At 37.4% G+C, this 23,091-nt stretch overlaps 1 protein-coding gene across 49 annotated transcripts in view; it reads right to left on the reverse strand.

Moving 5' to 3' along the window:
* rims1a (regulating synaptic membrane exocytosis 1a) overlaps window positions 1-23,091 on the reverse strand; it is a 132,226-nt gene that overhangs the window by 53,661 nt on the left and 55,474 nt on the right. For all 49 annotated transcript variants that reach the window (XR_015506000.1, XR_015505997.1, XR_015505999.1 and 46 more), the window contains 2 exons: window positions 644-945; window positions 1-249 (listed from right to left, as the gene is read on the reverse strand). The exon at window positions 1-249 is cut by the window's left edge and continues 566 nt beyond it. Coding sequence is in view for 36 of the 49 variants with exons in the window: in XM_087279441.1 (XP_087135567.1) it covers window positions 1-249; window positions 644-945 (551 nt within the window). In the remaining 13 variants the exon portion in view is untranslated. The remainder of the gene's footprint in view (window positions 250-643; window positions 946-23,091) is intronic.

Genomic DNA, 23,091 nt, shown 5'->3' on the forward strand with positions numbered 1-23,091 from the left:
AGTTTCCCCGGGTGATGTGGAGCGTTTGGGTCAGTCCTGCACTGTTCCCTGGGTGGTTTCTGCTCCCCCTCTGTCCTCCTTGTCTCAGGACTGTCATGCTCCTGAGAGCGAGTTTTCATCAGTTTTCGACTTTCTCTACGATTTTCTCCGGTGTCCCGCTCTTCGGAATGGATTTTGGAAAGCCTTTGCCGCCTCTCACCTCTTGGCCCTGGCTTTCCATTTTGATCAGAGGCTGCTGGTGGCTTTTTTCTAGAGGGTAAATAAAAACACAACATCACAAAGATATTCAGACAGTCTTATATAAGGATCTTTAAGCCTGCTACTGGGTAGACAACATCCTGAAGAGTTTAGCCCCAAGTTGGCCCATTAAAGTTTAAGCTATAAACTAGACTCTAAATCCTTGAGACCAACTGGCTACTAACTATGCAAATTACACACCAGCTTAAGCAGTGTATGACCCCAGATTTACCAACTAAATAACAGGTTGGCTAGGCCATGCTGGTGTTGGAAGGAAGTTGATCTCCCAACCTAACCAGCTAAAACATGCTCACATTCCCTTTAAAATCGGCTAACAGACATGTTAAAACACATTAAGAGTTTAAAAAAGACCAGCAATATTTTACTGAGAGAAGCTGAAGTGTACCTATCTTGTGGAGGCTCACTGCGTGAGCGCGATGATGGTGTATCAGCTAGGCCTGTAGAAGGACATTTTCTAGGGTCGGTTGGGGCAGATGTCTGGGTAATATGGGCAGTGGAAATGGAGGAGTCGAGAGGGTTCTGAGACCTAGAGCGCATCTTCTTGTCCCCAGAGGGGTCTCCACACATGGCTGGTTCACTCACTGCCGACCCCAGCTCTCCAGGCTTGGGCACTTGACTGGGAAACCAATCTCCTGATTTTGTGAGCATATCCTGTTGCCTTCGGCATTGGTTACATACCCACATTACCTGGGATTGAAGAAATATAATATTTAAAATTTAAATGTAAGGTTTGACTTGATCTTGTAAAGATGAAGTGTGTTATTTCATAAATAAAACTGCAAATATTATTATGAACCAAAATAATGACTCAGATTTTAGACAGTTCTGTGCCAACTGCACAATAAGGCTCCGAAGTCAGAGCAGTGGGCAAATGATTACTTGCAGTTTATTGTAGTCTTAAATTGGACATAAGAAAGTTTTTTTTGCATTACACACTTCACCTGTTTGCAACATATAAACCTAACAACATGTCAACAACATGTAAACCTATGGCACAACACAACAACATGTAAACCTATGGCACATTTATGCTTCTGAGCCAGTGATTAAATGATTAGTTTACTCTGTTCACGTGGCTCACTCAGAATTTTTTTTGCACTTTACATGATCCTAGCTAAAGAATATGAGTCTTACCTAGTGAAACAATAGATTATTTCCCCCAAAAAAATAAACAAAAAAACTTTTAAACCACAAAATGTTGTCTGGCATTAACTCTAGATTGTGTGGTTAAAAAGTTTGTATTATTATATTTATTAAGAAAATAATTGTTTCCCTAAGTAAGATCCTTGTTCTTCTGCTGGAATCATTTAGATCCATTTGAAGCTGCATTAAAACTGCAAATTAGAAGTTTAAACCACTGTGTACCATATATGGCAAGTGCACAATATGGAGGAAAATCCTGCACCATTTCAGCAAGAACCTTAATTTCTTTTCAATTGAAATGAACATCTTGGATGACAAAGGCTCAAGTAAAATATCAGGAAATGTTCCATTAAGTGAATTAATAACATTAAGAAAAATAGTGCACTTATCTTAAACCTTAAATAAATTGTATTACTTTACAAACATTTTAAAGAATTAAACGCATGGATGTGTAATCTAAAAGTATCTAAAAGACATCTACGCTGACAGAAAGTCAACAAAGCTACAGATGAAAAGCCTGTGTGTGTGTGTCAGTTAAGCCTTTCTTCATCATGTGAAGACCAAAAATAAAAGCTGAGGCATTAAAAAAAGAGCTAAACTGGCAGAGACACCGAAACCCTGAGATACGTGACTCAGGTCTGACAGACAAAACGGCAGCCCGCTATAAGGGATAATGTAGGCAGGAGGAGGTGTGAACTGAAGAAAGAAAATGAGACAGAAAGGAAACTGTTGTGCTAGAAGGGATAAATGTAAAGACAAACAATGAATATAAGGTAGTAATCTCAGCTGACAGAAGGTGGGTGTTGTTGAAACAAGAGGTTGAGACTTGAATTTGCAAAGTCCGTGGGATGTAATCACATGACCACAGAGCAAAGACTTTGACCATGGTCACTGTGGGTAGATACACAAGAATCTCGGGGAAAACCATGGAGGGTCGAGCCATGCTACACTCAAACATTAGCGGTGCTATCCATCACCCTCCTCCACACACGCTGAAAGCCTGCCTGCTGATTCCTTTAGCAGGAGGATCAGGAGCGAGGAACACAAAAGATCTTGGCACATTCCAAATTTTTTCTCCTTTTTTTTCCACTTCCCTCCTCCAGATTGCTTTTGATTAAAAGCTTGGGAGGTTGAGCGAGAGAGTGAGTGAGGGAGAGGGAGAGACACGCATCAACACGTCTATATTTATCCAGGCAGCCGCCCAGCACCATTGGGGATGTGTTAAAAAATTCCCCAGCTCGCTGCATAACTTTACTCAGTGAAGACTACCATTGATCCTGCGGATGCAAGGCCAAACAAGTGATCTTACACAGCGCAAACACACACACAGGCACTCAGACGCAAACATATACACACACGTAAGCTTACACACACACGCAGCCTTCTGCTGCTGGTGTCCTTGCCAGACAAACATGCTCTGTGGTTAAAGTCGGAAAACGAAATGTTCAAATGTGCCACCTGCTACCAGAACTCCTGTCCTAGTTTCCGCTTCTTTTGCTTTCTTCTTCTTCTACTTTCTATCACTTAACTAACTTATTCAATAAATCTTAATTCAAAATAAAAACATGCTTTGGGTGTACAATACTGCAATCTAATTTTTACTTGAATGGCATCAATGGTTCCATGAGGAACCTATAATATCCAGGATTTCATCTCACTAAGAGCTTTTGAATTATAAAATTGTTCTTTAAAGCTATGGGAACAAAATAGATCTTTAAAGAACTTTTTATTAAAGGTTCTAAACAGCTTTCTAGTTATTTCTAGCAACTTTTTTTGAAGAGTGTGTTACTTTGTTACTTTTATTACAGGTTTCATCCATCACAAGTTAAACACACATTATTTCTAAAAAGATATAGTGCAGCATCATCTCTTTTCTCACAGTGCTTGACAAAGCCACAACCTCTCCTTTCTGAGAGTCGACTCTGCTTTGATTTGTTAGACAGCCCAGTCTGTTGTAATTGGTCTACTTTTGTACTCACAGGATAATCAGAAACAAACCATCTATTAATGTATCTGAATTTCTGAATGCATTCCAACACATTAATTTACTGTTTTATGAACAGAATTTATGGCATTGGATTTAATAATATTGATTCAAATTATAGTCTTTTTCTTCTGTTGACATTACAAATCAGACTATGATACCAAATTTGTTACAAAACCCCTTATTATGTTAATAAAATTGAAATTATTGACCACTTATTTCAGGCAGGCGGTTCATTCCACTGTGGTGATCTCTGAAATCTCGGAAAATAAATGAATGAAAGATTTCAGGCGTTACAGAATCCCATCTTTCTATTGAGCCTGAATCTTTCACACTCAACAGCAACAGTATATACAATACAACAGTTATATTAAACTACATGAAGGGTTATATCTTAAAAAAGACACAATATGCCATTCAAAACATTCTTAAAAAAGAAAAATAGCATCTATACCATAGCAGCCATCATCTTTAATCTTCTTTTCATATGATACATGTACTCATTTTTCTTCATTGAGACCAGTCTTTACTCTGGATCAGTGTCAGAAAGGATTTTTATCATTAAAGGGCAATTTCTATCACCTGGTATTGATTTTCCAGTGAATTGTTATCTTCCTCATTAAAAAAAAAAAAACTATGTGTTTGACTATTAACTGTACATCAAACACTGCAAATGAATTAGTGAACTAAAATATAGCTTTCACCTATACCTAAAATCAAAGTAACTTCAAATCCAAATTTAGCTGCAAGTATTGATTAGTTATACTGTATGTCTTGTACAATGAAAACACCAGCTAGATTTAATGTAATGTGTATTTATATAGCACATTTTGTTGTGTCTGACCAAAATCATAAGGGGGTCTCTTCACACCACCACCAGTGTACAGCGACGACAGCCACAGAACAACAGTGCCAGTGCGCTCACCACACACCAGCTATAGGTGGAGTGGAGAGACAGCGATACAGCCAGTTCAGTGGATGGGGATGATTGGGAGACTATAATGGGAAAGGGCTGATGGAGGGAATTTGGCCAGTACACTGGGCTTAGACCCCTATTCTTTACAAGAAGTGCCATGGGATTATTAATGACCACAGAGAGTCAGGACCTCAGTTTAACATCTCATCCGAAAACAGCATTCACTGGCAGTATAGTGTCCCCTTCACTTTACTGGGACATTAGGACTCACAGAGCCCGCAGGTTGAGCAGCCCCTGCTGGCCTCACTAACACCACTTCCAACAGCTACCTAGTTTTCTTGTGTGGTCTCCCATCCAGGTACTGACCAGCTTCAGCCCTGCTTAGCTTCAGTAAGTAAGTGGTCTTGGGGTGCAGGTTGATATGGCTCTGGCAAAATAAGGCAAAAAATTAATAAACTATTGTCATGTTAAACATAAAAAGAGCTCTCTGTGGTCCTTTATAATGGGACATTTATAATTTTTGATTAAAAGCTTTTTACCCCAATAAATATAGCAACATTGGTTACACATTCAAAAAAAAGAAACATAATAAAATAATGTTCATTTAATTGAATTTATATACAATTGACATTGATGTAAGATTTACTGGAATTTTTGGGAGAGATTTTTAGGGCAGGTTTGACCAAAGTCCTGGTCAGTGTAAAGGAACTGTACCTAAAGAACTTAAAGGAACACTACTTTTTTTAAACTAGTCTCATTTTACAAGTCACCTAGAATTAAACAGTTGCGTTTTATCATTTCTCTATCCATTCAGCCAATCCGCTTGTTAAGTTTCACATCACGCAAAGCGACTTATGGGTCCAAGCATTCTATCAGACTGTATGGGGAGACTCAACAAATTATACTAATAAACGTTTCCAAAGTGGTGTAATAAGTGACATTTAATGGCTTAACTAGGTTAATAAGTTACTAAGTTAATTAGGTTAACTAGGCAGGTTAGGGTAATTAAGCAAGTTTTTGTATAATTATGGTTGGTTCTGTAGACTATCAATATAATATATAGCTTAAAGGGGCTAATCATTTTAACCTTAAGTGGTTTTTAAAAAATTAAAAACTACTTTTATTCTAGCTGAAAAAACAAATAAGACTTTCTCTAGAAGAAGAAATATTATCAGACGTACTGTGAAAATGTCCTTGCTCTATTAACCATCATTTAGTAAATATTTAAAAAAGAAAAAAAAGTTAAACGAGGGCTAATAATTCTGACTTCAACTGTATTTCCATGCCTAAATAACCGATGGTGGAAAGTGATAATGTTTTTATAAATTTTTTAAATATTGATGTCTATGATGCAGCAAGTCCAGAGACTGTTGTGTACACCATGATTTTATATACAATTCACTTTAATGTTTGATATGACTAAAATGTGGTCATAAACAAATATTTTTTTTCAATTCAAATTAGTAGCAGCTTGGATCACTTTTAGCTTAGCTTAGATCATTTGCATTAGTTAACGGATGAAACCACTAACGATTTACTCAAAAACATTCAAAAAAAGTGTTTTGATATTTTCCTTTTTAAAACTAGACACTTCTAAACTAAATTAATAGACTAAATTAAAATTGTTATTTTCACAGCTGATATGAACAATAATATTCAAGGAACTATGATTCTAACTATAGCTCTAGGGAAATAGTTGCCAACGTACAAGTTTGTGATGCAGTTTGCGACAGTTTGTTGGAACAATGGATTTGGGAAACACCAAATCAACAAACTATGTTTATAATGATGGAACTTGTGACCTTAGTTGGCTATTGATGTTTTTTGTAATGCATCTTTGGGCAGGTTGTTTGATTTGGTGGGCGTTGGCTCGCACTGGCCTGACAATAGAAAAGCGTTTGTTCCAGGCGCCACCTGGTAGATATCGTGTAAAGCACAAAATTGTTTTGTTTTTTTATGAAAAGGCGGCACATTGCGTGACTGCGCATGTCAAATTGCAGCACTATGCGTGAAGAAATGAGCATTCTCAGTGGCCATATCTGTACCTCAATTGTTGTGAAATTTAAATTTCCAAATAAAGTGATATGTTTCTTAAATTTGAATGTAAAAACAAACAAACAAAGATGATTTCAGAGAGCAGATAAAGTCTCCAGTGCTCATAGTGTAGGCGTGGTGAGTGGTGTTGATACAGTAGTGGCAGTGGTGTGTGTAGGGTAAAGAGGGGCAAGAAGGGCAGCTCTTGTACAATGAAAAAGCATTATGCTGTGATTGAACAGGCCTGGCTGAGATCCAAACTAATCTAAAGTAAATCAGCAGCAGAATCCCCAGCTGTCAGGCCCAGACCCGACCCTCCACACACCGATTACAACACTCAAATACCAACCACCTCTCGTCTGACAACCCACAACACTGAGAGATGGACACTTCCTCTACATCACAAAAGACAAACTGCTTTCAGACGAGCTATTTGTGTGCACAGAAAGTAAAAGTAAAATTTGATGTTAACTGCTTTGTGTAATCAGCAATTGCTTTATTTTGTATTTATCATCATGATTTGTTCTTTGACACATAAGGGACCCAGGTCTAGATATCTACAGTAACATGGATCTAAATGCTACAAGAGCAAAAACTCTCCTGATAACTTAATAGCAATTACAAAGAACTAAAATAAACCGAATTTTGCTCCCTTCTGGACCTAGAAAAGGTTTGGTGTGAGCTTATGATTTTTTTCTTTTGTTTCATGCCTTTTTTAATTATGAATAAAACATTGTATATCAGATGTTGACATCTTAAAGTCCACATGAAATGAAAATGTACCAGGTTCATTGCTGCACATTGTTGGTCTAAGGATGAACAATTAATAAAAGCTAATATACAGATTATTATTATTTTTTTTGGTTTTGGTAATCTTCAATCAAAATCAAATCATTTGCTTCCACTTTGAAATGGCATTACCTCTCTGATGATGTAAGTTTGACAGCTTGGCTAAGACATGCTTAGCCACACTCTGCCAACCGTTAGTTTGCTGTGAGTGAAAGACAATAGGATAAGCCCAAAAATCAAACCCTGCCCCTTACTCAATATTCTGTTTCAGTTGGAAACACACCATCATACTAAAAAAACTAATTCTGCTGCGATTTCCTGTTGATGCAGACATTAATGCACTATTACATATTTTGGATCACTTGTGACCCTATACAGTACACTTTTTTATTAAAAAATGCAATAAAAAAGCAGACATAGCATATTTTTTTCTTCTAAAAGATAAAGAGAGGAATTGTAAGAAAGGGAATATTGAATAAGTGGAAGGGTACTGATTGATGTCATTTAGGGGTTAAATAATGTAGAAGTTAAAGCAGTCATATAATGAGGAATTAAACTTTTATGAATCTTAAGTTGATTTTACTATAGAATATGGCACTAGCAACACCAAGGTCATGTGCATGATTCCCAGGCAAAGCAAGAATTGATAAAAAATGTACATTGAATGTACCTAGGATAAAAATTTCATTAATTTTCTTTTTGGCTTAGTCCCTTTATTAATCACCACAGCACAATGAAACACCAACTTATCCAGCATATGTTTTATGCAGAGTTACACATCCACGCATACACACTCACTCAGACACTATGGTCAATTTAGCTTATTAAATTCACCTACAGTGCATGTTTTTGGTGGGGAGAAACTGGAGCACCCGGAAGAAACCCACAATAGCTGTTTGTGGCCACTAGTAATTTGACTACCTGTTGTTTTTTGCTAAGACAGTATTCTACACTGTTGATTCTATTTAAGGCTCTAGTAAACAGTAAACAGGCTCTAGTAAACAGAATTTAATAATCCTAAAATTTGGTATTTGGACGACAGTGATCCAACCAAATGGTCCTTTAAAGGGCACCAATGGTGAAGAATCTACTTTTCAAGCTGTTTGGACAGTCATATGTGTATGTATAATGTATATACCTTCATATTGATATAAACACACCCAATCCTTTTTTTTTCAATTTAACAACATAAAAACAGTGGACCAATTGGAGTGGCTTTGAGACTGACTGCAACTTGACGTAGGAGTGTAGTTTTTCTGCCCACAGAATTAATTGACAGCTGCGTATTAACATCTCTGTAGCAATGCGAATAATCATATCAATAAAACAGGGAATAAAAGGTCTTTTCAGCTTGCTGGGATCATCAATCATCATCAAATGTGATCAAGAGTGAGTTTGTCAAGTTTAGAATGTTTTAAACAGTGCATGTGTGTAATCAATTACAGCGATTTACTTCAAATTTACTTCATCACCACAGCCGCGTGTTAGTACAATTTTAAAAGAAGACACTTCAATCCCGGTTTGAGGACATTAAATTGGGTTTATTTCGTATAATAACATAACAGATATCCATATAGCAGTGGAAATTAACCTGTATCCTGTCACATTTGCGTGCAAAAAGAATGCAAAGCCAAATGCGCATGCTGTCTATGTGTGTGTGTGTGTGTGTGTGTATCTGTGTGTGTGCGTGAACTTTATAACGACACTGTGTGTGACTCATCGTTGCAACTTCAAAACAAATGCATCACATACTAAATAAAGTTCTTACTGTAGTATTCCTCACAAACGTTACATGAGATCTGCTTTCTTCATGTCTGTCTGTTGTCTGAAGCAGCCGAGGGAGGAGATTAAGGCAAGCTGACAGGCAAGAGGAAACGTGGAAACACAGTTCACAGCTACCTGATGCTTAGAGCTATAAAAATAAAAACTTCTGAAAGGTATAATAAATAATCTGATGGGTGTTTTGAGCTGAAACTTTACAGATACATTCTTAAGACACAAAAGACTTATATTAAATCTGGAAAAAGTGTTAACCTATGCCTTTTAAAAAAGTGTCAAACAAGTAAGATATATCTATTAATGCTGGATAGCAAAACATGGGATTTCCAAATCTGGACCAATTTGATCCAGTTACAATTTTTTTGAAATACTGGCTCGTGGAGATGAATGAATTACAAAAATGGTAAAATTCCACTGTTTAACTTTAGAGGACTTTTTAAAGGGAGTGTTCCTTTAAAACAAGTTTCAACGTACAGGTTTGAAGAAAATACTGTGGTCTACATTTAAACCAATGCAGTTTTGTGCCAATGGTAAAGTGTTGTGCATGTGTATTATGTGTTCAAACTTTTGGCTTACACATGCATTTCAAAACCAAAATCAGCAATGATTGACTACAGAACTGTTTTTGTTTTTGCATTTGCGAGTTTTTCTTTACAAAGTGGCATCTTAGCCGAAAGTGTTTTACTATTTTTTTAGATCCACATATATAGGGACTGTTTTAACCGCATTGTTGCCTGTACAAGAAAACTTTCAAAAACATAAAATTTAAAATTTCTATTTTTAGCACGTTGTTGTTGTGTAAATGTACCCTTAAATAAGAAAATCTCCTATAGCATCCTCTCTCTCTCACCACCTCCCTTCTTATTCTTCAAGAATCAGTGTGAAAACAGCAGAGAAACACATTTTTCCCAAGGTGTTAAAGCTCTGTGTTGTTGTTGTTGTTGGAGAGGGCCAGTCGATTTTAAATATCCATGTCTCAGGTGAAACAATACCTGTCCACTGTGACCAGGCATGGACTGTCTACTGTATAGGGATCATTGAGTACAACTACATGGACACCAATAATCAGAATTTAATACGACTAAGACAATACTCTGATTAAAAGTCTACCATAAAAACAGCGATTTTGATGACCTTAATCCGACTAAAGTCATAATTGAATTAAACAGAAATCGAATTAAGAAAGTGAGTAATATTAAAGAGCAGTAAACACCGCAATCAAACTATTACCATCGAGTAGAATTTTTGCCGCATTTTGCGACATGATAGTCTATACACACATGGCTGTTTGACACTATTCTCTGCACCTCAGTCAGTGATGGACCAGTCAATAGATTAAAAATGAAACACCTGAAATTACATGATACTCCAGAGGAAATGTGGATATCGTGGTGACACAATGATATTAATCGAATAACTTGCTATAACATGTAAAACGAAAACATGAAAGGAACATTCAAAAAGCAACTCATGTAAACACCTTAACCATATTATCGTCTTATTCAGTTTAAGGCAAATAATTCGATTACTGATAACCATTTAAACATAGTCACTGTCTATCTTTCATAGTTCACTTGTCTATTTTTGTATCTATTTTTAGTGAAACTTCTGGTATGTGGGAAATGTCTCATTCAGCTAATTAACAAAAATTGTTAAAGGATGGAATATACAACAATGGAATACAACAATCTCCTTACTATTTAGTAATACTTATAAAAACATCAGTGTCACTTTTTGGAGTGGATTATGCATTGAAAATGACCTTCTCCCATTCGCATGTATGTGTGGGCATGTGTTATCCAATACAAGCGTGTCCTGGATTACACTAAAGCACTGGTCCCTCTCCACCCTTTCACTGCAAGATTAAGAAAATGTTTAGAATTGAATGAATAGACAATGTTTTTAAGTCATATCCTCAAAAGATAGCATATTTTTGTTTTTGCTAAATCAAGCTGTCAGAGCATTTGCAATGCAAGAAAAATGACATCCAGCCTCTGCTCTTGTGAAAGTATACAGTGCTGTGATAGTTGCACAAACCCTATTTCATGATGTAGGTAACAGGTCCAGAACCTATTGTTAAGAGGAGATTAGCAACACATTTATGCTGAAATTGACAAAACAACACTACTATTTGACTTTTGTATGGTTTCTCTGTCCAAACCACAAACTGCTGAGCAAACTCAAGAACAACACTTCACATGGTCTGAAAGGTTTTAAAGATCAAAGTTTACAACAAATAAACATATTGTTTCTCAAAGGGGTGGTCCACTATGACATTATGGGCTCTATTTTGAAGGTCTGAAAGTCACAGGGCGCAAAAGCATTAAGGGCGTGTCCGAATCCACTTTTGCTATTTTAAGGAAAGAAAAATCTGCTCTGTGCTGTGGCGCATGGTCTAACAGGGTTAAGCTTATTCTCTTAATGAGTTATAGGTGTGCGTTGCGCATAAACTAATTAGAGTCTCATATCTCATTGCCTTAAAGAGTCAGTAGCGTCGCTCCATGGCACGTTTGCTATTAACATGGCGGACTTTGTGGAAAGTGGAAAAACTGAACACTTCAAAACAGTTAATAAAACAGCTGAACAGACCATCTGCAGAGTGAGCTTTTACTTTCACTTTCTTTCTTTCAGGGATAAGAAATCAGTGTTGTACGCTCTCCAATGAAGACATGCATTAGCCTACATAATTAATTTCATTAGTTAAGTGCAAAGATTTGTCTCAAAATTATTTCTAAATTCAGTTCTATTTTTTTTTTTTTGCAAACAAATAAATAAACAATAATAACAAAGTGTGATCAAAAAACTGTGTTATATCCACAGACATGTCCTATGCCCCATATGGTCCAACAGGTGGACAAATCTAAGCTTGTTTTTAATAAAACATATAAGCATATAAATATGCATATAAATAATAAAAATAATAATAATAATACTAACATTATACAAAAGCAAGTTGTCGTGAATAAACTGAAAAAAAGCCTCCGAGGTGAAGAAGGAATGGAGGTATGGTTTTTATATTTATAGAAAATAATAATTTTTGTAACAGTTTATTACTTTAATTCTTTTTCATTTGTAAAGATATTTCTGTATTACTCTATCCTGCGTGTTTTAAGCAATGTTTAAGTGACGTGCACAGCTCTCCACTGGACTTTACCATTGCTTTTAGCTGGTCTATTGTACAGACTATTTTAGTTCCTCAAAACAGCAACGCACCAACAATGCGCCTTAACACACCTCTTTTCCAGACCAGACACCCATGGGTCCACAATGTGGTACAAATGGATTTGCTATATTAAAAATGTGGCAGAAGATAAAAAAAAATTAGAGTTGCATTGTTCTGAAACTAGCAACACGTCGTGAAAACACGTCTTGCACCTGATTGCGTTGGCAGTATGATAGGGATCAAGGTTCAATGCAAAGGAAGACATTGGCTTTTACAGCCAGCGTAGAAAAGCCTACATCGTTTGAGGACTACAAAAGTTTGAGGACTGCAAAAAATACATTCGGGTTTATGAAATCATAAACCCTTCAGGTTACGTACATTCATCATGCGCATATACCCCGCACTGCGAAGAGTGTGGTCAGAGGTGCTGTAATGTTATAGTAGACAAAGCTAAAATGCTGTCTAAAAGCTGCTATTTCCACAGAGCTTCTTCTGTTTCTATGTTGTATTTGGGCCTCCAAAGGACATGACACAAAGAGAGAACGGGCTAACAGTTTAATTTTAATTATGTTTCAGAGAATTATAAAGATTTAGCTCTAGCATTTGACAAAGGACAGCTTCCAGAATCTCTCCCAGTTCAGTGCTGAATTTGGCTAAAAACTCCTCAAAGAAGGAGCAGCTTCATCCACAATAGACAAAGCTGTGGATTGTGGGCCACAACCTGCAAGTTTTCTTAATTTGTTAAAATGGATCTATTACATAAAAAGTTTCTAGCATTAATTGTTTGTTGTAGCAAGGACGTAAACAAGGATGTAAACAACAGGAAATGCTGTTTGTCACCGTTAACCATTTAGCTACACATTCATATTTATCTGTCAAACCACTGTAAACATCCACAATCTTCAGCAGTGCTGCAGTGTCTCTCAATGCGACCGCTTTCCCTGCTTTCTACATCTCAAATAAGAGAACTCACAAAAAAAAAAAAAGTGAATGTTTCATATTACTTACGCATGCTTATTCTGAATATTTGTGAAAGACACTTGTCAGATTTTAATTTTTTTTAGGCAGGTGTGTCCTCTTTATTTTCTGTCTGATTCAGGCTCAAACTGATACGGCTAACAGCTACTCTGACTGACAGAGCTCACACAGCAGAAGCTAAAAGCGTGCTACTGTAGTAGAGGCATGACGCATTTCCTGGTGACATGAAGCAGATTCGCAAATCATAGCATGTAATGTTAGCTGAACAATCAGAGCCTCTTGAGGGAGGACTTTCGGAGGAACTAGGAAATATGACAGTCGTTTTCATGTTAGCTGTGTAGCTGTATATCATCAAAATAAGATATTTAAAAAAGTAACGTGAAATTTTTTTTACAAATGAAGCATAAGCACACATTGCTTTGCATCTCATAAACACAACCAAGCCTTAAAAACACACTCTGGACCACCCCTTTAATGAAAACAAGTAAGACTAAGCCATCTGACCAATCATAAAAGACCTGGTTATCAGAGCAGAATAAATGACAGACCAGTCACATCAGACAAGGCCATCTGACCAATCATAAAAGACCAGGCCATCAGAGCAGAGTAAATGACAGACCAGTCAAATCAGACAAGGCCATCTGACCAATCAAAACTATGTAAGTGGCAGAACAATCACAACAGACTACTGTAGGTCATCTGACCAATCAGAGCAGATTAAGTGGCATAGTGGTCACAACAGACAAGAACATCTGACCAATCAGAGCAGAGCGAGAAGCAGAGGCAGTCCAAGCTGACTAGGCAATCTGACCTATAAGAGCAGAGTGAGTGGTAGATCCAAAACAGAGTAAAGCAGACTCTGAGAAATGAAGCAATAAGAAATGTGTATTATGAGAAAATGAAAGGACCTTGGAGGCATGCAAACCTATTGTAGGAGAGCAGCAAAAGACAATAGTAGAAAAGGACACTTTAGCAGTGACAACTCAACTGAGGTAGTGTCAATTTACCAGAACTTCATTTATGTTAAGCTTCTTTTGACATAATCTACACACATTTAAGGCATAATAAGTAACAAGGTTTAATATCCTTTATATTCTGTAAATGCTTAACAACTTTAAAGCATCTTCACGCATCTTCACAATTTAAAACAACGCCTCAAGAAATCTCTCTCCAGTTGACTGTGTTTGATTAGCACCCGCAGGCCAGTCATTCATCACCAGACTCCACCTTTTCCTCCATCTGTTTAATATCATTTCATTTCCATCACTGGGCAAGATGTGGACAGGCAGGGTTGTCCACTGGTGTCAAGTCCACGCAAACAGGGCTGGATAAATGGAGAGCTTGAGTTCTGCGAGTGGGAGAACGCAGTTCATGCTTCCACCTCCGACAGCATGATGAATTGGGGCGGCAACAAGCAGAGCTAGACCCATAATTCAGCAAGTTATAAATCCCGGATAAGGATGAAGGACTGCCACAAAAGACATTACTGTCCATTTGGTCTAATTAGCCAGTACATCAGCGCCTGGAGACTCTCACCCACCGGCCCACTCGCAAAACACTTCTTCACCCGTCCCTCGAACAAAGACCATTGGGATTGTTAAATACCGGATCAATAGTGTAAATAATCTATTTCATCTCCCTGCTGATGCTACAAAACCAACTTTCACTCTTTCGTCACAGAGACATACATCTCGTGCTTGACAAGCCATCTGTGGATCGATATGGTGATAATTTCAATTCGGCTCCCTCTACAAACATCAGCCCTTCTCTGAATTAAACAAATTGATAAGGTCTATGAATACAATGTCTCTTCCGGTACAGGTAGACATTTCTGTGCATGTGCATTTCGTTGTTACATCACTTGTTCCTGTTGACCTGATCTCAAAGCTGCACGAGCAAGTTGGATATGTGTGTCATATTTTCACTGCATAAAGTCCTACTGTATGTGACACCAGACAAAACACAGTATAAAAAAATTGCTGTCAATCATTCATTCGTTCATTTTGTTTTGGTTTCTTTGGTTCCTTTATTAATCTAGCGTTGCCACAGCGGAATGAACCGCCAACTTATCCAGCATATCTTTTACACAGCGTATACCCTTCCAGCTACAACCCATCACTGGGAAACATCCAAACACACTCATTCACACATATAAACTATGGACAATTTAGTCTACAAACTCACCTTTACCACATGTCTTTGGACTGTGGGGCACCCGGAGAAAACATGCAAACTCTACAGCGACTTTCTTGCTGTGAGGCAAACATCCTACCCACTGTGCCACCGTGCAGCCAGTCCTAGCATTATATTTTACTACAACAAAACAAAAATCTATGTACTTTTTTAAATCTATAAATTGTTAAAGGGAATATTCTTTGCTTTGCTGAAAAGAAAATAACCTTTTTACACTTATATTTCACAAATGCTGTTTAATGGAGAAAACATTTTTTTTAATTGCAAAATCTAATAATTTAAACTTTCCGACACCTTTACAAAACTCACGTAATTAAAAATAAATACAGACCATTACTGAACATGGAGGATGATCTCTGAGTGGTGTTCTCCTAAGTTAAATGATGAAAAGACTTGAGCCTATTAGTATTTTTATATTTATAACCACCTTAAGAATATTGGGGGTCGAGAGTCACTGGCATTGTTATTATAGGGGGTCACACACACACACAGAATATCAACATAATTCATTTTACTTGACATAAAATTATTTAGTTATATTTAATAAAATAGGTGCTGTGTGTAAGATTTTAACTCTTCTAAAGTATAAAAACACCATAACATGTTTGCAGTCATTTAAGAAACATGCCAAGTGAGAATACTTGTTTATCAGATATTCTGCTTTGAAAATGTATTTTCCATGCCAGAAAGCTGTCTTTGTTTTGATCATTTTAACCTGCCCAATGCCAGTTTAGCCAATTTTATTTCAGCATCCCAGATTGCCTTGTTGGAAAAACGCATATTTTATCCATTCATTCAGAAAGGCTCTCAAGGCATGCGTCCGTGACTGAAATGAGACCACTGCTAGACAGTAGCAGACTCTGAAATGAGAAGCAGATTCAGAGTTGCACATGAGGTTATTATTAGCAAATATATATTACAAACATAAACATTAAGTGAGCAGGTTACACTGTAAGCAAATACCCTAAAAACAAGCTACATGATGAGATTTGCAGTGATAAGCAATCTGGCTGTTTACACCAGATGAAACACGACAGAAATTTAAATACAGAAAATCAGAAGCAAAGAATATGCACTCACTCATGAAATAGTGAGGTTTAAAACCTATTTATTAAATATTAACCTTCTTTAACATTATTAAATGAACATGCTGAATCACTCATATTTGTTTAGTTCTTAAGTTCAATTTCACACAGTTTATTTTATGTTCAAGATCTGAGGTAAACTATCTGCCGCTGGTTTCAGTAGTATGGCAATAACAAGTATGTAAAATGGCATTCAAACTCACATTTTTAGCATTTAACACTGTGTCATGTTTACCAGCGAACAACCACCAGGGGTCCGTTCTTCGTACCTCGCTTAAATGATCTAAGATGATTTGGCAGATCCTGGATCTTTTAATCTTGATAACTGATCTCTCGCTAATTTGGTTCTTCAAACGAGTTTGCGAATCAGATTAGAATGTCTGGATAAACTGATTTGAGATCGCTGAAGGACAGATCTATCGATCCTCGAAATCATGAACAGCAATGCAACGATTGGCTGACGGCACAGCAGCGTAATGACATCATCTGATTAATATTCAATTATCCATGTGAGCAAAACGACATCAAATTAGCAGTAAACGGCTTGTTAAATATGACACGCAATAACCTTCCACATTTGTTGTGAGCTGCAATTTCCACTTTCATGTGTCAAGTGTATTCATCATGTATTTCAATGCAAATCAATGTATTTCCACATTTAGAAAATATTTTCTTTATTATAGTAGCCGTTTTTTTAATCGGCGTAAAGAATAACTGGTTGTTTACAAAAGTATTTTCATATTGGTAAAGGCAGCTGCAACTTTTGTGAAGCATCAAATCACCAGCATATTAACTTTCAAGTTTATGACTGCATAAATGTATTATTGCTTTAAAAAGTCACATATTGTGCATTTTTATTATACACAATTTGTACTAAAGCGATCTAAAAAGTTCATATCAATAAGTTTTTTCTTTGCACCACCAGGTGGCAGTTGTACTTTCATTTCGAGGGTGCAGATTGCATGTTTAATTAATATGTATAACTTAATTTATTTTATTAATGACTATAACTTTATATATATAGTTTAAAAAATATGTACCATTTTCCCAAGTGTATATAACTACTACTGTAAGAAAATATCAGAATTCGGTACATACTTTCTGTATTATCTTTGCTTGAACTGAGCCGATCTAATCCTGTTTATATGATTTGAACCTGCTCCCGATCAGGTTTGACCTAGCAGAACTGTTGCTATGACAACAACTCTCGGATCAGCTTTGAAGAACGAAACGATCCTGGATCGTGTCAAATCGTCAACATCCAAATCCAGCTAATTGAGTAATCCACGTACGAAGAACGGACCCCAGATATCGCTGGTAAACACACACACACGCACACACTTAGGACTACAAATCTGCTGATAAACTACATATTCAGTCATGCCACACACACACACCTGCTTCAAGTCTCCACTGATTAGAATCCCACAGCTGATCCTGCTTCAAGACTGATTACACACAGTATTTAAGCAGCACACACACTCATTCAGGTTGCCGAGTCTTGTTATCTGTCACAGTGACATTACAACGCGTTTCCTTTGTCTGTCTTTGCCGTGTTTATTTATATAATGCTGTTTGCTACCTGCCTCTGACCAACTGCCTGTTGTTTTGACTTCGACTCTGGATTGCCCTCATACATCTGTTTGCCGGTATTGACCACTGCTTGCCTGACAATTCTAATAAACCTGCACGTGGATCCAAACTTCTGTTGTTGGTGTCACTCCCCGTCGTTACACACTGAATAAAGCACATAAATTTACCTGAGGTGATCATTGCCATAGTTTTCTGTTGTTCAACTGTGAAAAATAGATGCCGTTTCTAAAATATCATTTTTTAAAATATAGAAAATATTTCTTCTATCGGGTGCCGTTGCTTTTATTTAGAACACAGTTTAAATCACTCGCTCCTGTCCTCAAACTGGCAATGTGTGTTTGCGTTTGTTTTGATCTCGGAGTGCAATACCTAGTTCAACCATTGGGTGTCAAACATACAAGCTGCACCTTTAAACCAATGTACTTAAAGGTGCAGTAGGTGATCTTCCACAATGCTAACAGCTTAGCATAAATCTCTTAATCACAGTCCCTCCCCTGCCGTCCAGAGCCACGCTTCTTGAAACAGGAGCACGCACACCTTAAAGATGACAGCAAAATAACCTTCTCTCATGTGTTAAAGGTGACTATTGCCTGTCCGGCATGCAGGAATTACACTCATTACTAAGCCAAACTGACATGCTATTTCAGAGCGAATATTTATAGTTGTATGGTAAACAATTTAGGGAGAGACTAGGCGGAATAGCGGTACCTACTTGTGTTTTGTTGTTAAACTAATTATAATTTACCTTATTGATGCTGTAAAAGGTCCCTTATGAAACTAAAAATAGTCTTTTAGGTTTTTCACCATAAGATTTTAGTGGCTGAACAACACTTCTGTGAAGATATAACCCATTTGTAACAACAACATCTAACGTTACATCAGCTTTGTGTGAAGCTAAAATAGTTTTCAAACAAAACACTGCCTGTCTAAGTGAAATCCTTCAGCCATGGTGTCGTCCTTTCTCCAGCGTCCAAAGGAAACACAAATATTAATTGAGGTTATTAAAAAGTTTTGATTCAGCATGTTTTTACTGATCGCGCGCGTGCACGCTTGTGCTCTTTCTCTTTCTTTCTTTATGTCTCTCATGAACGCGCAGTAAATCTATGCACAAACAGCAGTCGGCAGAGCTGCGTACAAACGACTGCACAGTTGTTCAAATTTGCAATTGCTGACAGACAGTTTGGGCTACTTTTCGTAATTATGAGAGATGTCGACCCGACTCTATTTAATTGGATGAACATTTTTTAGTCTTATGCCTTACCCAAAATATAAAAATACATATAAACACATTTAGATCATTTACTTTAATCATTACAGTTTTTCTCATTCGTTTTGGTGCATTTCTCACTACACTATGTACATTTGCACAACAGTTAAAGAGCCCATATTATACATGAAATAGGGTCATATCCTGGTTGTAAGGGTCTCCAACAACAGTCTAATATGCATGCAAGGTCAAAAAACACTTTCATGGTCTTATAATCTGCATTTATTTTTACCTAATTATCCCAGCGACTCCTGTATGAATCGTCCAGTGATTCATTTGTTCCCAAACCCCTCCTTAGCGCGGAGCTAATCTGCGCTGATTGGACCGATGACAGTCTGTCGCGATTGGTCGACTGCCTTCAGTCAGAGAGGGAAATGGCCAATAGCTAATCAGCAATTTAAAAAGTAATCACAGTTCATACACGCTCGATAGTGTAGACGTGGATTTTAGCTGCCACACTATGGCGAGTGGATAGTGCCACGGATAACCGAACGAAGGAGACAGTCGTGTACTCGCCATACCACACACACACACCTCCGGATGACAACGCTCCCGCTTCCGCCCGCACCCGCCAGGTTTTAGCCTGAGAACCCGCTCCGTTTTCTGCCCGCCGCGCCCGGTGCCGCTAGAGCGGAGAACACAACCAAAAATCACCCAGTATACAGTCCAGACAGCCAAGCTGTCTGTATAAACACACACACACACAGCACAAAGCACACAAAGCTCGTTCGTTCGTTCGTTCGCTCTCTCTCTCTCTCTCTCTCTCGCTCTCTCTCATACGCGCGCGTGCGCACTAACACACACACAAGCACCACGCAGACTCTCTCTTTCAAATTCGCATAGCAATATCCGTGATATTGCTAGACAGCCCGCTCCCGTCCCAAATTAAACCCGTTACCGACCGCTCCCGCGATTTATTCGGAAATTTATTCCCGCGGCTGTCCCCGCGCCAGATTTCTGCGGCGCGGGAATAAATTTCCGAATAAATCGCGGGAGCAGAACTCTAGCACGGAGCTCCATAAACAAACAGCACGCGTCGCGTTTTTAACGTGACTTTGCACGCGATAAGAGAATATAGCCAGTTAACCCGATACAGTACACGCGGTTACAAGTAACAAATCACAACTAAATACATTTGCAAGCTAGAGTAAACGAGGCAACAACTTTAACTGCATGTACTTACACTTGAGAAATGGAAGAAACCCATCCTGACATGTCCATCAGTTACTCTTTACTGATCCTTCCTTTAACAAACTCAGATGAAGTATTCTTTGTAGCATGTAGCTTCCAGAAGTTTCCAACTGCTTGGTTATAATGCTGAGGTTTCATCTTTGGGTAGAGACTCAATATATCCATCTGCAATGTGACTTCAATCGACCGGCATGTTTGTGTGCGTGTGTTTGTGGGTGTGCGTGTGTTTGTGGGTGTGTGTGTGTGTCTGGGTTTCTGCGTCAGAGGGCGGGGCCTCAGGTTTGAAATCTCCCGGGTTTGCACGTGCACGTGAATAACTTGGTTTCGTTCGTACGTCATGGCGAAACACCTAATGAGTCGGTATCAAGGCGACTCGTTTGAAGCACTATGAGTCGACTCTTTTATAGATGAATCAACCGTTTTAAACACTGTATTCTTACAGATTTAAGCCTTAGCTGGATACTTCACTTCACTTAGAGCTGTGTTACACACTACATGGAGGGGAATTTTCAAAAACCCATAATATGGGCTCTTTAATGCATTTCTCAAAACAGTTAGTGCAAACTGCAAAACCTAGCTGATAACCTGCAAAAGCGCGTCACATGCTCAAAATGGATAGTTCATTCCTCAAAAGCAAGTATTCATTTCAATCAAAGTGTCAGTGTCATTAAAATGAAAAGTCCTGACACCATTGTTTATGAACAAGATAGTCAAATGGCTTAGTCATGTTTTCATTATGACAGTTCACTCTGGACATTTTTTCAATGCAAAAAAAGTCAGATTTTGGTAACACTTCCTGAAAATGCTCAAGACAGCAGTATAGACTATTTGCACAGCCATTTGAAAACCACAGTAAAGTGAGATCACTGCACTGAGTGAATTATCTGAGTACAAGACACTAAATATGTATGTTTCACATTTTTACTGCATTTAATCTTTGCAATCCTAATTTACTCACAGCATTGTGCAAAATAATAAATACACCCTTATTTAAAACAAACATAAACTCCCTTTAGGTAGAGCTGTGCACAACTGTACACAATATTGCAGTACATATTTGAGCCTACAACATACACAGGTCTGTATATCATTCATCAAATTGTTCAATTTTTAAGACATTTGCAGGAAAATAAAGATTTAAATTTGTTTTATAAAATTTGTTTGACAGATTTTGACAACTAGTTCAACATTTTTGTATGTAATGACTCAAGTAATGAAATGAGGACTATTAGTTTTATATAGAATGACTATTCAGCATTTACAAGTTTAGTTCATTTTGACTGACATGACAAAAGCAAATGATAATGTTATAAATAGCAGAGAGTTGTATGAAAACAATTGATGCTTGTCCAAAAGCATTCACAATTTGTTGAAAAGAATGAGAAACTGCTACTAGGATGTGCACAAATGACTAATTGTTTTGAGAAATGCATTAACTGTTGTGCAAATATAAATAGTGTAGTGAGAAATGCACCAAAGCCACTGAGAAAAACTGTAATATTTGAATGTGAAGAGACTTTCAACCAGCACAACAACAAATGTTACTGAAGACAATCACCTACTGAACCTTTAAATAACCGAAAGGAATATTTGATATTCATTCAAATCAATATACTTAATATACTCAATTTCAAAAACAGGCAATAAACACATTTTTAAAACCCAAACCTAAAAAATACAATTTGAATAATAATAAAAAACTAATTAAAATAATAAAAAACTACAGAATCCCAGCGATGCTAAATTTTAAATGGGTCAGCAAAACATAACAAACCAGATGCAAAGGAAGAGCAGAATGATCAATACTATTCATTTCATGGTGTCACTTTGAGGAGGTGGGCATGAAATTACACATCGCTGGTGCTTTCCACTCAAGTTGTGCTGTTAAAAACACACACACTCTCTCACACATACACACACACACACACACACACAAACACACACACACACACACACACACACACACACACACACACACACACACACACATAACACACAAGGCAACAAATCCCAGCCTGACTGACCACAGTTTAAAATGGATCCTTGGAAAAGAAAGAAAGAATGAGTGAACAACAGACAGAGACAAGTGCACTGCCTAGGGAAAAAGAAACTCACTTCAAAACAGCAGCACTCAGAAAGAAACGCTTGGCTAAAGAAGAAAACACAGATATTACCAAGAGGCCTGATAATCATTGGGATAATGAGCTCTGGATTGCATTTACAGGGATCTTTGTGCAGCACTGAAGTTCTGATTAACCAATGCAGTGCCACGGACAAAAAGCACAGTGAGCGTACAGAATATGCAACTGTACAGCAGGTCAAGCAGGACATATATTTATTTAACACTCTCTCACATCACTGCATATGGTAATTTAGCCCTTATTACCTAAAATACATACAAATATAATCTTTCATAATATAACAATTTACTCTCACTCTCTCTCTCTCTCTCTCTCTATATATATATATATATATATATATATATATATATATACACACAATAAAAGGGACAGAAAAAAAAATCTATTCAGAAAAAAACTGAATTTACTGTAGCGTTAAATGTTGCAGAATTGTATATAATTAAATCAAAAGACGTGTAGATCGGTATACAATGTGTCGTAAACAAGTGTCTGTGTGAGTGACTGATGTGTGATGCTGGTGTGTTCAACATCTGCCATCTCTCTTAATAAAAGAGCATCTGCAGAGCTGCTCTGAGAG

Source organism: Danio rerio, chromosome 13 (genome assembly GCF_052040795.2).
Source record: "Danio rerio strain M-AB ecotype USA chromosome 13, GRCz13ab, whole genome shotgun sequence".
Classification (NCBI taxonomy): domain Eukaryota; kingdom Metazoa; phylum Chordata; class Actinopteri; order Cypriniformes; family Danionidae; genus Danio; species Danio rerio.